General features: G+C 39.8%; 1 protein-coding gene across 3 annotated transcripts in view; it reads left to right on the plus strand.

The window, feature by feature from the left end:
- Nucleotides 1-15,372, plus strand: part of NRXN3 (neurexin 3) — a 1,487,454-nt gene that overhangs the window by 56,144 nt on the left and 1,415,938 nt on the right. The window contains exon 4 of one of the 3 annotated variants that reach the window (XM_036314362.1): nucleotides 8,508-8,516. The exons of the other annotated variants lie outside the window; for them this stretch is intronic. Within the exon in view, the coding sequence (XP_036170255.1) occupies nucleotides 8,508-8,516 (9 nt within the window). The remainder of the gene's footprint in view (nucleotides 1-8,507; nucleotides 8,517-15,372) is intronic. 3 annotated transcript variants of the gene reach the window in all.

Below are 15,372 nucleotides of genomic sequence, written 5' to 3' on the forward strand. Positions count from 1 at the left end.
CAAGAACTGGCACGATTTTTGAATAGTAAGGGTGACTGGGGGCATTTAATTCCTTTTTTCTTTTGCTCTACGGAACTCTCTATTTACTGGACTAGTTAGTGTTGAACCTGAGATCTACTTTAATCCTTCAGAATTCAGAAACCCCTTCTGATTTATTTATTGTAGTTTTCCCCATGTGGATTTGACCATTGGCTGTCCAATACTGAACTAGTCAACATTGGCCATATGGGAAAGAGATCATCAAGCTACATGAACTTGAACATGATTTCATGTAGATTGTATTTTGCTGGTAATGACATTTAAAAAGCTGATTTGAGGAGTTGACCCCCCTCTTGTCCCTGCTAGGACTTGAGAGCCCTGCAAATAAGTTACTGCTTTGATAGCCAACTGTTTATGCAAATTAGTAAATGCAATGCCAGTTACTAATTATGAAAATAAACTCATCTGTGCTCTATAAATATCCAATTATAATGAAATAGGGGCAATATTACATTTCCATCTCTTGCCTCATCTGTTTTTCACCCACCACTGATTTGTCCTCTTGACAATGAATAAATTCACTTTGTTTCTTAAAGAAGCCTGTTTTCCATGTTTTTTTCCCCCTCCTTCTAATGTTTTGAAAGTCTGCAGGGGGAAAATAGATTTATTTTAAACATAAGTATAATTGCCCAATTTTATCAACTCTGTGTTTCTGACAGTGATGTTTCTAAAATGGCGCTTTAAAAATATGAAAAGTGTTCTTTCTCCTTTTCCTCGTTTAGAAATTTTTATTGGACACCAAAGACATGTTTTTTAGAACAGTTGTTTCTTAGAACATTTTTTAAAAAAATGTGTGAATGTGAAGAGTAGATTTATTAATAAAATGTACTATGGATCAATGGATGTTTCAATTAAATTCTACTTTACAATATATAAAGGAAAACATTTCTCAGATTTCTAAGCACCATATTTATTTCCAATGCAATTACCATTTGGATTTATTGATTACACACAGATTATATATATACTACTTTTTCTCAAGGGTGAATAGTGATCTACTTGCACAGACTCTTACAGGAGCTATACTTTTCAACTGTAGATTTCTATGTACACATATAAAATTTGATAGCACCTACAGGTCTTTACCTGTTTTGGGTTAAATTGTATTATCCTTATGATACATCTCATTTATAAAGAAGTGAAAACATTAGCATGATGGAAAAGTATTTAATAGGAGAACAAACCAAGTGTATTTCCTTATGTGCTGAGGCTTGTTTACACCTTGGTCTGCTTCTCAGGTATGCAGGACGGTAGATGTGTATCTGGGTATAGGTACAGTTTGTCCAAATACATATTCATAGCTTTACACTGGTTGAGTATGTTTTCACGTGTGGCTTCCATCTGTAGTGTCCTGGAAATAATACATTCTGGGGTGATATGCATCTGAATTCAGCAGACCATCAGCTTTCACATTAGAAAGCAATGTTTACTCGGCATTGGACAAATATTGACAGAGAGCCAAGTGCTAGGTGTTCAGGACACAGGCTGACCAAGCAATGATGAACCGGCCTTCTAACACCTTGCTGACAGTTCATGGAGTCAGGCAATGGCTTTCAAATAGCACTAACCACCTCTCCTCTGTTTTCAACTCATTAGTATGTATGCAGTTTTAAAATTAATTGTATTAATTTATTTTACAGAGAAACTATCAGGTAATAATTCAGTTAGCCAAATCACTCACCCTTTCAATTCTCAGAAAAGAGAATATGCTTTGTGTGTAAACATGCAGGGAAGTTTTCATTTATTTGTTCACTTATTTGTTTATTGAGGGCTAACACACACTGTGTAAAGCATATAAAATCTACACACATAAGTGGGCAGCTTAAAGATTTGTAACCTATATATACCCATGCATCCAGATTGAGGTATGCAGTGTACCCATCACCCCCATGAGGTTCTGCCATGCCCCTTTCTGTCATTTGTTTTTAATAAATACATTTATTCTCCCTACAAAACAGTGTGTATCCATGTAGTAATCAGCAGGCAGATACCAGATCAGTTTCATTTTCAGCGATAGGATTAACTTCAAGGGAGACAGAAGCATTGTAGGGTCCATTGTGTGTGAATAGAGGCAACAATTTTGCCCTTTGGTACGATGTAGCTTGGTCCTGTTTTTGAAGATGTTCAGGTTTCCCTCTGCACAAAGAGAATACCTAATCGATAGCATTGGGTTTCTCTCTCTTTTTTTTCCTAAGGCATTTAGTGGCAAGTAGAACAGCAGAAGTAGAAAAGACCATATGCTTTGTAAAAAGCCAGACTAATAACACTTTCTGATGGACGTCTGATTTTAAAAGTGCTGCATCTTTCATTAAAATTTACATGCAAAGTAAGGGCAGGCGTGGTGACATGAAAGCTAATGCAACTTCCACATCTTGACATAATAACAATCACAAGAAACTGGAGATCCCAGATGGCAGCTTGGCCTTTGCCATCCTTTTAATAAGCTACTAAACTGCTAATTATTTCACTCTTTTGGGCAAGTTAATTTACTGTTGACTCTTAAAGAGATACTGCTCTTTTTCACCACACACCATAAAAAACAGAGCCCTTTCACCTGGAGCTGTGACAAGTGCTTCTGTGCAGGTTGGAAGCGTTCCAGCCGATTGTAACAATGACAGCAAGTATTGGGGTGGAACATGTTGCTTAGTAAACAGTGTTTTTTTGTGTGTGTGGATTTTTTTAATATAGGAAAATTTAAAAAATTCATTTGGCTTCGGATCGTGTGTGTGTGTGTGTGTGTGTGTGTGTGTGTAAGAGCAATAGATCAATACAGGGAGAAGATTTGAAATTTGGAGCCTATTTAAGAGTGAAAGAACAGCTGCCTTTGAAATGGTTGCTAATTTGGACAATTAATGCTGTTTTGTGAGTGTGTTATTTTCTGTGATCGCGGTTACGAGGGATGATGGCGTGTAATAGCTCGTTTCCTAGGCTTTATGGTAATGTAGCATAGTAAAGACCCCAGGGCTGGAATAGAACCAGGCCTCGTGTTGTGGAGCCCTTTTAGGTGAAAGCCTGCTTTTTTCCCCTGTACTTTGACTTCCTCGGGATGATTTTATATTTTAGCACAGACACAGATGATTAAATGAGGGATGTACAAGTGGGCTTGGCTGCATCAGGAGTGGGTGTTGGGAAAAGAACCTTATTTGCAATGAGCTGACTGACAATCAAAATATTTACTTAAAGATAAGCTAATGACGCTGCCTTACAAATGACTGCAGATCCATTACTGAAATGAGAATCAATACTTTGTCTTGATACTATCCAAAAATAAATGGAAAACCTCAAGTACTAGTGTGTATGTGTGTGTGTATTACACTTCTCCCAGGACAAGATACAATGTGTATCAAACAACAAAGGTAGGAAAAGCTCTGGACCCATTTTCTTGGAATATTTAAACTGAACTTAGTGTTGCGACTGTGATCAGTTGCTCCTTGATGTTGCTGTTAATAGTTACTAAATGACTTAAAACATGCATTGAAAAACACATTCTCCAATTACTGGTGGTATCTCTGAACATGAAATCGATAATGTGAGTTTTGTAGTCCAATGTCATATCTTGTGTGCTATGCAGTTGATGGGAGGACTGTGGAGCTCAAAAACTAACCATTGGCTTATTATTCAAGTCTAGAGGAACTGGAGAGGTTTTTAATGTTATATTGCTTTAAAACTAATGTATCATCTGGTTTCAAAATGGCCCCAAGGAAAAATATAAATGAGGGTGAATTTAGAGACGTTTGTCATCTTTCAGAAACTGATATTATATAGTGTGTTCAGCCAGATTGCCATCTTCTGAATGAATTTTGAGAAATGCTAATAATGTTTCAAGAAAAAAAAAGTACTGGGAAAAGTAAGTCCTCAAAACACACGTTTAAAACAAATTAAACAGGTTTTTAAACTATAGGAACGCTCAGAACCTTTGTTATGACAATGCAAATTATGAATCTCTATGAAAGAAAATGTAGTTGTCAAAGTTACCCACATTTATTTCACATGAAGCACCCTCCCGCCCCCCCCCCCCCCTTTTTTTGTACTTTACATCTTGGATAAGAATAGCTGGAATTAAAACTAGTGATCAGTTGAGAGATTTTGGACAAGATAATTCTGAAATCTTCTCCAAGTCCAATATAAGTTGTAATGTCTGTAGAATTTGAAAGAAGCTTTTGGATTGCCTTCACTCAAGAATCCTTTTAATTACATTTTCTGTGTTGATTGGGAGTAGTTTTTTAGATGGGTTAGTTTCAATGGGGAAATTACTGCTTCCTGGTAAAATGCGTAACACAGATGTTAAAAGAACTGCAGTTTTAAAGACACTAGTCTTGTTGAAACACTTCCAGTTTGTATTACCTAAGTACTTAAACGGATATCCCATAGAGTGTATGCAAGCAATGCTTGGGAAAATGGCCTGCGGAACTCTAGGAAGAGCTGATCTCAGCTGATCTCAGCTGAAGATGAGAAAAGCACTAGGAACTTTAAGTCTTATTTGCTTAGAATTTGGGAGCAGCCGTTGTGATCACTCCTCCACTGTCTGCCTAAGGGCATTCATTCTATCACTCTGGGAGTTTGGCTCTCACTGGCTTTTCTTCAGGACAGTGAACATGTAGGTGAAATAAATTCCTCCTGGAAAGAATTACTTGTGCTTTGTTTAGAAATCATTGGCTCAGCTGAGGATTTTGTGGGCTCTCTCTTTGCAAGGCCGAGGACTTTGTCCTATTTATGTGCTGTTCCTTCAGCATGAAGTGGTAGCCATTGATCCATCTGTAGTAGACCATTTGCTTGGGGCTATTAATCTGGTCTCTGGAGATGTAGTTTGCTGAGCCAGCCATATTCTCCCTCATTTTCCCAAGTGACCAATAAGGTCATTTACAAAGGCCTTGGGCAGAATTGTTATGGGTGAGGTTCTGAGTTCTAAAGGAATTGTTGCATGTGGCAATTGAGCCTGGAAAAACGGATATCCAGGTGTGAATTACTGGAATGCAGGGTCAGAGTTGGGGAATAATTAGAGCACTGAGATAAATGACAGAAGAGGTTGTTCAGGGTGCATGGTGGATGAAAGCACTGATATTAGTGCCTGACACTTACAAGCATTGTAACCTTGTTCAGCCTCATTATCCTAGCAAGTAAAATGGGAACAGTAATACTACCCACTTCATAGGGCTACTGGGAGGAACCATTGAGACAACGTATATGAAAGGTTCTTGTTAGAACTTAGATTTACTATAAAGAAACATTAGTTATCATCATAAATACATCTTGTCAATATTACCAGGGGTCTGGGAACTTTGAACAAAGTAACTCTTTTGCGTTTCCATGTCTTTTACCTGTAAAATGCCTACATGGTAGGTTTGTCTGGGCAATAATTGATATCATGCCGGTGAATGTGCTGTGCAAATTAAAATGGCACAATATGACACTAAGGAATTAGTGGTCCATGAGAATATAAGGTCTGTAAAATCAGGGGCGACATCTGTGTTATTCACCATGGTATGTGCAGTGCCTATAACAGTGCCTGCCTCAGAGTGGAAATGGCTCAGTACATGCTTGTTGAATGAGCACTAGGACTCACTGAGCCAATAACTCTTAGTGGAGTTCAGTAACACTGACAGCCCGAGCCTCCCGGAAATCCCATTATACTTTGAGTAGAAAGGCTTTAGGCACCTCCATTGCAAGAGGGAACAATTGGCCTCTTCCCTCAGAGCCTCCCACAATAACCAAAAGTAATCCTGATAAAACCTGTTTGTTCTTTAGGTATTTGATGGATGTCTTTGCTCTTTTTGTGTGCACAAAGAGCTCTGGGATTTCCTTATATTACTTGATGAAACTATATGAACCATGCAGATAACACAAATATTGAACTCAGAGTTCTGTTTTAAAAAGTGCTGATTTGCTTCCCCAAACCTCAGAAGTATATAACTTAAGAGCTCAAAGAGAACTTAGAATTCCATTAGTCCAGGGGTGGGGAATGTCCAGCCCGTGGGCAGTCTAAGGCCTGCAAAATCATTTGTTCTGGCCCTGCCAAGGCATTAGGGGTGAGTTAATTCAATGTTTGACCAAATAGAGCAGGCTAATTTTTAAGTTGATAATTTTGTATGGCCTGAGAATGATGTTCTTCTGCCAGGTTCCCTTGGCAGAAGAAAGGTTCCCACCCCTGCTTTAGTCTCTCCCACAGTAACTTTGTGGATGACAAAACCTATGAGAGGGCATAAGTGCAGTGTTTATCGCTACACTGATAATTTGTAGGGATATTGGGGTTGGACCCAGACCTTCTAATGCTCTTTTCTTTCCCCTCCCACCAAGTTGCCTCAGTCATCTTCACGGGGAGAGTAGCATTTGTTACAGGCTGCTGAGATCATTATGGAAAGATTCTGGAAATATCAGAGTTCTGGAAATATCAGAGCTGAAGCATTTGAAACAAGGTTGTTTCTTAAATAACCTGACTGCCCCGAGAAACTGATCTAATCCCAGCTTTGAAATTGTCAGTCAGTTCCACTGACTTTCAGGATTGGATAATGCTTGGTATCACTTCTGGATTGCTGTCCCCTGCTTTGTCCTGGCTGAAGTAAGATGGGACACCAGTTGAAAAAGCTTTTACTCCCAGTTTTTAAATTTTTACTGTCCCATGTTGACAGTTTATAAGAGGGCATGCCTGTGAAGAAATTCACTTGGGACTGATTTTCAAACTGTTGCTTAATAGTTTCTCCACTTCCTTTAAGAATAGTTTAGTAATTTTATTTACTTTTTTTTTTTTTTACTATAAAGGAAAATTCATTTTTTTTCTCAAGTAAGAAATATTTGTCTGTAAGCTAATGTTTTTGTTTTCTTTCAAAAACAAATTTGTTCCTTCAGAGTTCACCATGGGTTGGTCTGATGGTTGAAATGTAGTGCCCTTTTACTAGGCACCTTTGGGGGGTGTTGGTCTGCCATAAAATCAGTTCTTAAATTGTTACAAAATAGCCTTCTTTCAGACTGTTTTGATCACAAGGGCTCTCAAGTGTCAAAGTCATTTGGAGAACTGGATAGATAAATGCAGGGGCACTAAGCTTTTTTTTCCAGGGTAGAATAAAATGTGTTTTCTACTGTGTGTTCAGCTTTGATCAGGATTTGTTAAAAGAAAAAAAAAAAAAGGCAATGGTATTAAATATTTACAAGAGCGATTTAGTTGTATTATCTTGTGCTCTGTATCTCTGTGTAATAGTGAAATCAGCTCCTGTCGAAATAAATGCCATGAAACCAGTGGCTGTGTGAAGGTCACTGCCTAGGCAAGGTTAAAGTAATTTGTGTGAATAATGATTTTTGTCAACTTTCCAGATTCCTTCCTGTTTTTTTCGGCTTTCCTCCAAAAATAATAGGAAAAAAAATACGTTTGAGGATTCACAGGCTCACTCTCCCTTGCATTCTTTACGCCCTTTCTGGCCAACTGGGTCCCTGGAAGCCTTTTATGCATTTTTGTTTCATCCATTTGGTGGATAGAGACAGGACTGCTCTCCCTGGAGGGGGACGGTTGCATTTCTGTTTCCTGGCTTTTCTGCCAGCCCTCGCTTGCAGTTTGTTTGGGGATGAGGACCAACACCTCTTCTTTCTTGGCAACGGTCTACCTTGTCTGAAAGGATTCTTCAATTTCTCTACCAGTTCCTCCTTGGCCTAAGGGAAATTTATTTTAAACTTTATTTTCTATATCACTTTAAAGAAATATCTGAATGACTGCATGGCATTCTCCCCATTTTCGTAGAAGACAGAAGTTCAAGGTTATAAAACTAGTTACATAACTGGTAGCACAACCAAGGTCAGCTTAGTTTTGCCTGCCCTCAAAGTCTGGACTGATTCTACATGACATACTACTTCAGTTAATTTTACTGAACCTTCGTTTCATCTTCTAGAAAGGGGGGGGGTGGTAATAATATATTATTATAGTACACTAGAGGCCTGATACACAAAATTTGTGCAAGGGGCTTGGCCCTTGCAGCCACGCGGTGGCTTGCCTTGGCCCTCGCAGCCCTGGCTTTGTCCAGAAGGTCATCCAGAAGGATGTCTGGAAGGTTGTTTGGCTGTCTGGTCTAATTAGCATATTATGCTTTTATTACTATATATTCCTAATAAGACATTTAAGTAATATTGCATATAATATAGTGTAAATAATACATTAGTTTATTTTTAGTTAACTTGAGAAGTAAATGAACTAACACATGTTAGGTGTATAACAAGATGTCTGGCTTTTGCTACAGTTTTAATGAATAATATCTTCCCTTCACTGTTGACAGTAACAATAAAGTATAATTAAATTTAATAAGGATTGAGCACAAAGGATACACAAAATGAATAATAATCAGTTTTTGTTCTTAAAGCAGAGCTCACAATATAGTTGGAAGAAGACACCTATACAAAGAATTCCAAAAGCTATTTATATAGTTTCTTTCTTGTCTTGGGCTTTGTCTGTACCAAATGCTACTTAAAACATGAGAGCCTTTTTCTAGAGATAAGTAGTTTCCTGTGGGGTTGGGATGTTTTACTGGTGTTGCTGTGGCCGCTACTTGTGTCTTATTTCCTAATGAACTGTGTTTACTGGATGTGAAAGCCCAGAGAGTGGGTTGGGAAACAGGATAAAAAAGAGGTATAGGATAGCTACTAGGACAAGCAATTTCAAAATCCCAGTGGCTTAATGCTAACAAAAGTTTCTGAAAGAGAGAGAGAGAGAGAGAGAGAGAGAGAGAGAGAGAGAGAATGAGCAATTGGAGGATTTTTTTTTTAAGGGTCAAGCCTGAAAGTAGTGTGTGCCACTTACTATTTGCCCGAACTTAGTTCCATGTTCCCATCTACTAGCAAAGGAGATGGGGAAATGTAATCTAACTATGTGTCCAGGAGGAAAGGGAATGGGGTATGGTGTCCCAATGGGTGTGTGTATTCTATTCATCATCCTGTGTCATGCCTGATAATCTTCTCTAGCTTACCTTTGTGCAAACAAACAAACAAACATGCCTCCATGGTTTCTATGAAATAGAGAATTTCTGCCTATTCTTTTTTCTATAATATACATGTGCGTATGTGTATTGCAATTTAGACAAAACCCCACGGAGTTACAGTAATGTTTTCCAAAGTCGTAAGAATCATCCAGGGAACTTGTGAAACTAAAGGCTTTTAGTTCCTGCCTTAGCCCCGCAGAACCTCAGGTCTAAGTGATTCTTATGATCAGGTGAGTCTGAACACAGTGTTACACAGTAAGTTCCAAGGAATAAAGCAAATAAAAAGGGAGCTGCGTAAGACGCTCCTGCAGTCATTTTGTTGAATTTTATATAGTTTAAAACAAGTGTTGCATTTATCATAGCTTATAAACCTAGTCATTATACATGAGGTTTTGTTGTAATTTTTGTTTTCAGAGACTCAATCTCTCGCATCCATAACCCAAAAGCTGGAAGCATGGTTGGGATCTTAGCCTGAGTTGACGAAGTGAGGCCAAATGCCTGATTCAATAGGATTTTATTTTATTCTTATCACTGCATTACCTTTTCATCACCTAACAAGGGACACCATTGGTTAAGAGAATTTTCTTATTGCATTAAGACAATAAACAGGAGTTAATGTTTAATAGATCTGCTTATTATTTGTGCCTGACTTGGGGACAGTTAAAAGAGGACAACCCACTGTAGTTTCTAGATCCGTATTATCTTACTCTATGTATGGAAACCATAAAAACTCCGATATTTTTGAGGTGCCCCCCTCCCCCCCATCCCCCCCCCCCCGCCCCGTTCCCGTAAAGCTGCTCCTTCATTCCCCGCCCGCCCATAGAGAGCGAGCTGTTGGCCACATTGTGCTTCTGGAATAGATGTCAGAGTGTGGATAATTTCGGGCTTGTGATTTTTTTCTCTCTCCTATTTTATCTGCCTCTTTTTGTGTCTTTGTGTGCAAGTCTGTGATTACTATTGAGTTTTTCCCTAAATGCCAGCAATTATCTCACAGGTGGAGGGATTAGGAAAGAGCTGGGAGAATTGCACTGGGATTAGAATAAAGGCTCCCCCAACCCATTTTAAATACAGGGAAGGAGGGAGTGCAGCCTTGGCAGAATGGGGGTGGGGTGGACAGTTTGCTTCTGATATTTAAATCCTTAGATGGAGTGAAGGAAGAAACTCCCAGTAAAAGAAAGAGGGAGTGAGAACCTAAACTAGTTTGGGGTTATTATTTCAGAGAGTCGGGCATGTAGGAAAGGCATTATCCAGCCCCCTTTCTTGTGGGGGATATGGAGGTGCTGAGATATTTTTCTTGGGGGGGGCGGGGAAGAAGGCAGCTAGGGAGTGTGTAATATATACCCATAATTGTCATAAGAAATCATCTTTCTTCCCATCAGGGAAAGATTTATTAATCTTGTATGTCAATTAGGATGCTTTCATCCACAAGTAACAGAACTTGCAGCTCAACTGCCTTAAACAACAAAGAATTTATGGCCTCAGTTCCTGGAAAGTCTAGTAACTCAAAGGATATTACCAAGACCTAGTGTCTCATGTCACTCATTTTTTGGCTTCACTTTGTTGGTATTGACTTCTTTCTGGGCAGGCTACCTCCCTTATGATCCCGAGATGGCCGATGGCCATTCCTAGGCTGTTCCATTTGCCTTTTGGTTCATAGCAACGAAAAAAGTGTGACTCTCTTCTCCAGCAATTCCACAAGAATCTTGGGGCTTCAAACTAATTGGACCCGTGTAAGTCACATGTTTATTTCTGATAAGAATCAGAGGGGTGGGTTTTGCCAGCATCTTAGGCCTGAGTCACAAGCCCAAATTTCAAAATTAGAGGAAAGAGCTGACTTTTCCTGCAGCTCATGGAATTCAGGGGGAGGCTGGATATTTGATGCCAAATTTTGGGAACAGAGGGATAGATATTGGGTAGTAAATGCCAACTACACCCAAGTAGATTTTCAAAAATCTGAAGCCAAACCCAACAAGGATTCAGGAAACTTTGGGTGTTTATCTCTCACCCTCACCCTCTGGCTGTCACGTGGTCTGATCCCACAAGGAGGGGATGAGAGTGGCTCCGTTTGGAAGCAGAGAGCTGGGAGGGGAAGGCCATTGGTATCTCAGCATCTGTGTAATCGAGGAGTCAGCATCTTGGGATCTTAGCTCATTGATGTGAAAGGAGGCAGGGAAACAGCGACAGAAATGGAGTGAATGCCAGATCCAACTTGCTTTAGGTAAAAGCTGTTCTGATGGGTAAAAACTTCTCCTTCTGCCTGGCTCTCAGGCTTCTGTGCAGGTCACCTGATGTAGGTCTTGACTGATGGATCGCTGAGAGAGACAGCCCTCTAGTCTCAAGTGCGTGTTTAACAGAGTCGCTCTCAGTAAATATCGCTTTCTCAAATGCCTTGCCTCCTTCACAGAGTCTTTCTTTATAGCTGCTGCTTAATCAGCTGCTGCCCCTTAGCACACTGACCTAATTCCCAGCCACACATTTTGTCTGGGCTTTTAAGGTGGTGGTGCCTCCCCTGTGTTGCTGCTGATGTTAGCTTGCTCCACCCTGACTTGTGGCGGCTACACTCATCATCGGCCTTACTCCCCGCCCCCTTGCCCCCTTCCCCCCCCCCCCCCCCCCCCGCCCCCAGCCCCAGGATAGCAGGGGAGGATAGCAGGGGCCTTTGATCAAAGGGGCAGCTAGTGTGGCAGGCATAACAGAATGAGTCTTAAGATGCTGTGGTTGGAAGGATGTGGTCAGTATGGCCTCCAAAGCAAAGCCTCCTCTTTAATGGGCTGCTGCCCTCAGCCACAAAGTTGCCCTTGACCTTTCTAGAACTGCTTTCTAGGCCAGTGCTTTTCTCAATTCAGTGTGCCTAGGCATCATGACATTTGTTAACATGCAGGTTCTGACTGGGGAGGGTTTGAGTGGGGTGGAGCCAGAGATGCTGCATTTCTAACAAGCTTCTAGGACAGTGGTTTTCAACCTTCTGGCCCTTATTTAAAGTTTATTTAAAGTTATTTATTTAAAGTTCCTCATGTTGTGACCCAACCATAAAATTATTTTCCTTGCTACTTCATAACTGTAATTTTGCTACTGTTATGAATCGTAATGTAAATATCTGATATGCAGGATGGTCTTAGGCGACCTCTGTGAAAGGGTTGTTCGACCACCAAAGGGGTCACGACCCACAGGTTGAGAAGCGCTGTTCTAGGGGATGCCCATGATGCTGCTGGTGTGTGGACTACAACTTTGGAGGAGCAAGTCTTTTCTGTTTGTTTGTTAATCATACACGAGGATATTTTCCCATTGATTTTTAGAGATAGTGAAAGGGAGAGGGAGGATCAGAGAGAGAGGAAAACATTGATGTGAGAGAGACACATTAATTGGTTGCCTTCCGCATGTGCCCCAACCAGAGCAACAAAGGTACTTGCCCTTGATTGAACCTGGGACCCTTCAGTCCTCGGGCCAATGCTCTATCCACTGAGCCAAACTGACCAGGGCTGGAGGAGCAAGCCTTTAAGGCTGTCACCTAGAATGATCTTACAAGCGAGGCCAACTGTTTTTTGTTTTTTTTTTTAAATTTTGTTTTATTGCTTAAAGTATTACAAAGAGTAGTACATATGTCTCCTTTTTTTTCCCCCTTGACCTTCCCCTGCCTCCCCTACCCCGCAGTGTCTTGTGTCCATTGGTTATGCTTATATGCATGCATACAAGCCCTTCAGTTGATCTCTTACCCCACCCCCCCTACCCCCCGCCCCAACCCTACCCGGCCTTCCCACTGTAGTTTGACAGTCTGTTCAATGCTGCTCTGCCTCTGTATCTATTTTTGTTCATCAGTTTATAATGGTCTTTATTATTCATAAATGAGTGAGATCATGTGGTATTTTTCTTTCATTGACTGGCTTATTTCACTTAGCATAGTGCTCTCCAGTTCCATCCATGCTGTTGCAAATGGTAAGAATTCCTTCTTTTTTACAGCAGCATAGTATTCCATTGTGTAGATGTACCAAAGCTTTTTAATCCATGCATCTGATGATGGGCACTTAGACTGTTTCCAGATCTTCGCTATGGTAAATTGTGCTGCTATGAACATAGGGATGCATATATCCTTTCTGATTGGTGTTTCTGGTTTCTTGAGATATATTCCTACGAGTGGGATCACTGGATCAAATGGGACTTCCATTTTTAACTTTTGAGGAAACTCCATACTGTCTTCCATAGTGGCTGCATCAGTCTGCATTCCCACCAGCAGTGTAAGAGGGTTCCTTTTTCTCCACATCCTCTCAGCACTTGTTGTGTGTTGATTTGTTGATGATAGCCTTTCTGTCAGGTGTGCGATGGTACCTCATTGTTGTTTTGATTTGCATCTCTTGGATGATTAGTGACTTTGAGCATGTTTTCATGTCTCTTGGCTTTCTGAATGTCCTCTTTTGAAAAGTGTCTATTTAGGTCCTTTGCCCATTTTTTGATTGGATTGTTTATCTTTCTTTTGTTAACTTGTATGAGTTCCCTATAAATGTTGGAGATTAAACCCTTTTCGGTGATAACATTGGCAAATATGTTTTCCCATTCAGTGGGCTTTCTTGTTGTTTTGTTGATGGTTTCTTTTGCTGTGTAGAAGCTTTTTATTTTGATGTAGTCCCATTTATTTTCTCTTTAGTTTCCAATGCCCTAGGAGCTGTATTGATGAAGAAATTGCTTCAGCATATGTCTGAGATTTTGTTGCCTTTGGATTCCTCTAGTATTTTTATGGATTCCTGTCTTACATTTAAGTCCTTAATCCATTTTGAGTTTATTTTTGTGTATGGTGTAAGTTGGTGGTCTAGTTTCATTTTTTTGCATGTATCTGTCCAATTTTCCCAACACCATTTATTGAAGAGACTGTCTTGACTCCATTGTATTTTCGTGCCTCCTTTGTCAAATATTAATTGAGCATATTGGTTCGGGTCGATTTCTGGGTTCTCTATTCTATTCCATTGATCTATATGTCTGTTCTTGTGCCAGTACCAGGCAGTTTTGAGAACAGTGGCTTTGTAATACACCTTGATATCTGGTATGGAGATCCCTCCTACTTTGTTCTTCTTTCTCAGGATCGCTGCAGCTATTTGGGGTCATTTTTTTTATTCCATATGAATTTTTGGAGAGTTCGTTCTAGGTCTGTGAAATATGCCATTGGTATTTTAATGGGGAGTGAGTTGAATTTATAGATTGCTTTGGTTAGTATGGACATGTTAATGATGTTGATTCTACCAATCCATGAACATGGTATGTCCTTCCATTTGTTTATATCTTCCTCTATCTCTTTTTTCAACATCCTGTAGTTTTCTGAGTAGAGGTAGGTCTTTTACCTCTTTAGTTAAGTTTATTTCTAGGTATTTTAATTTTTTTGGTGTGATGGTAAATGGGATTGCTTTTTTAGTCTCTCTTTTGTAAGTTCACTATTGGTGTATAGAAATGCCATAGATTTCTTGGTGTTAATTTTGTATCCTGCCACATTGCTGAATTCATTTATTAAGTCTAATAGTTTTTTGATGGAGTCTTTAGGGTTTTTTATGTACAATATCATGTCATCTGCAGATAAGGATAGTTTTACTTCTTCTTTTCCAATTTGAATGCCTTTTATTTCTTCTTCTTGTCTAATCACAATGGCTAATACGTCCAGTACTATGTTGAACAGGAGTGGTGAGAGTGGGAATCCCTGTCTTGTTCCTGTTCTTAGGGGAAATGGTTTTAGTTTTTGCCCGTGGAGTATGATGTTGGCTGTGGGTTTGTCATATAGGGTTTTATTATATTGAGGTATGATCCCTCTATTCCCACCTTGCTGAGAGTTTTTATCAAAAATGGGTATTGGATTTTGTCAAATGCTTTTTCTGCATCAATTGATATGACTATTTGTTTTTTATCTCTCGAATTGTTTATGTGATGTATCACGTTTATTGATTTGCGGATATTGTACTATCATTACATCCCTGGGATAAATCCTACTTGGTCATGGTGTATGATCTTTCTGATGTACTGCTGGACCTGATTTGCTAAGATTTTGTTGAGGATTTTGGAATCTATGCCATCTATTTTTTTTAATAAGCCAGAATGCAAAGGAAGAGAGCAGTGCTCCTTTGGGCATAAGTAGATGGGAGTTTTGGGGCTTAAATTGTTAGGAATCAGTTGTTACCTTCTTGCAATGAAGCAGGTACTTGGTGAAACTCAAGCCTTCACATCGTTCTTGGTGGATAGATGTGGGGTGATCATCTTTTCCTCGGTTTCCATGTCTGTATGGGGTATGATGACCATGGCTTATTTCCCACCAGCCTTGGGAACATTCTACCATGGCATTTGTGATGGGTATCCAAGTGCTGTTTCATCATTTCCACAGAAAAGAAACATGGGGGAGAGCCTGTAA

Source organism: Myotis myotis, unplaced genomic scaffold (genome assembly GCF_014108235.1).
Source record: "Myotis myotis isolate mMyoMyo1 unplaced genomic scaffold, mMyoMyo1.p scaffold_m19_p_1, whole genome shotgun sequence".
NCBI lineage: Eukaryota > Metazoa > Chordata > Mammalia > Chiroptera > Vespertilionidae > Myotis > Myotis myotis.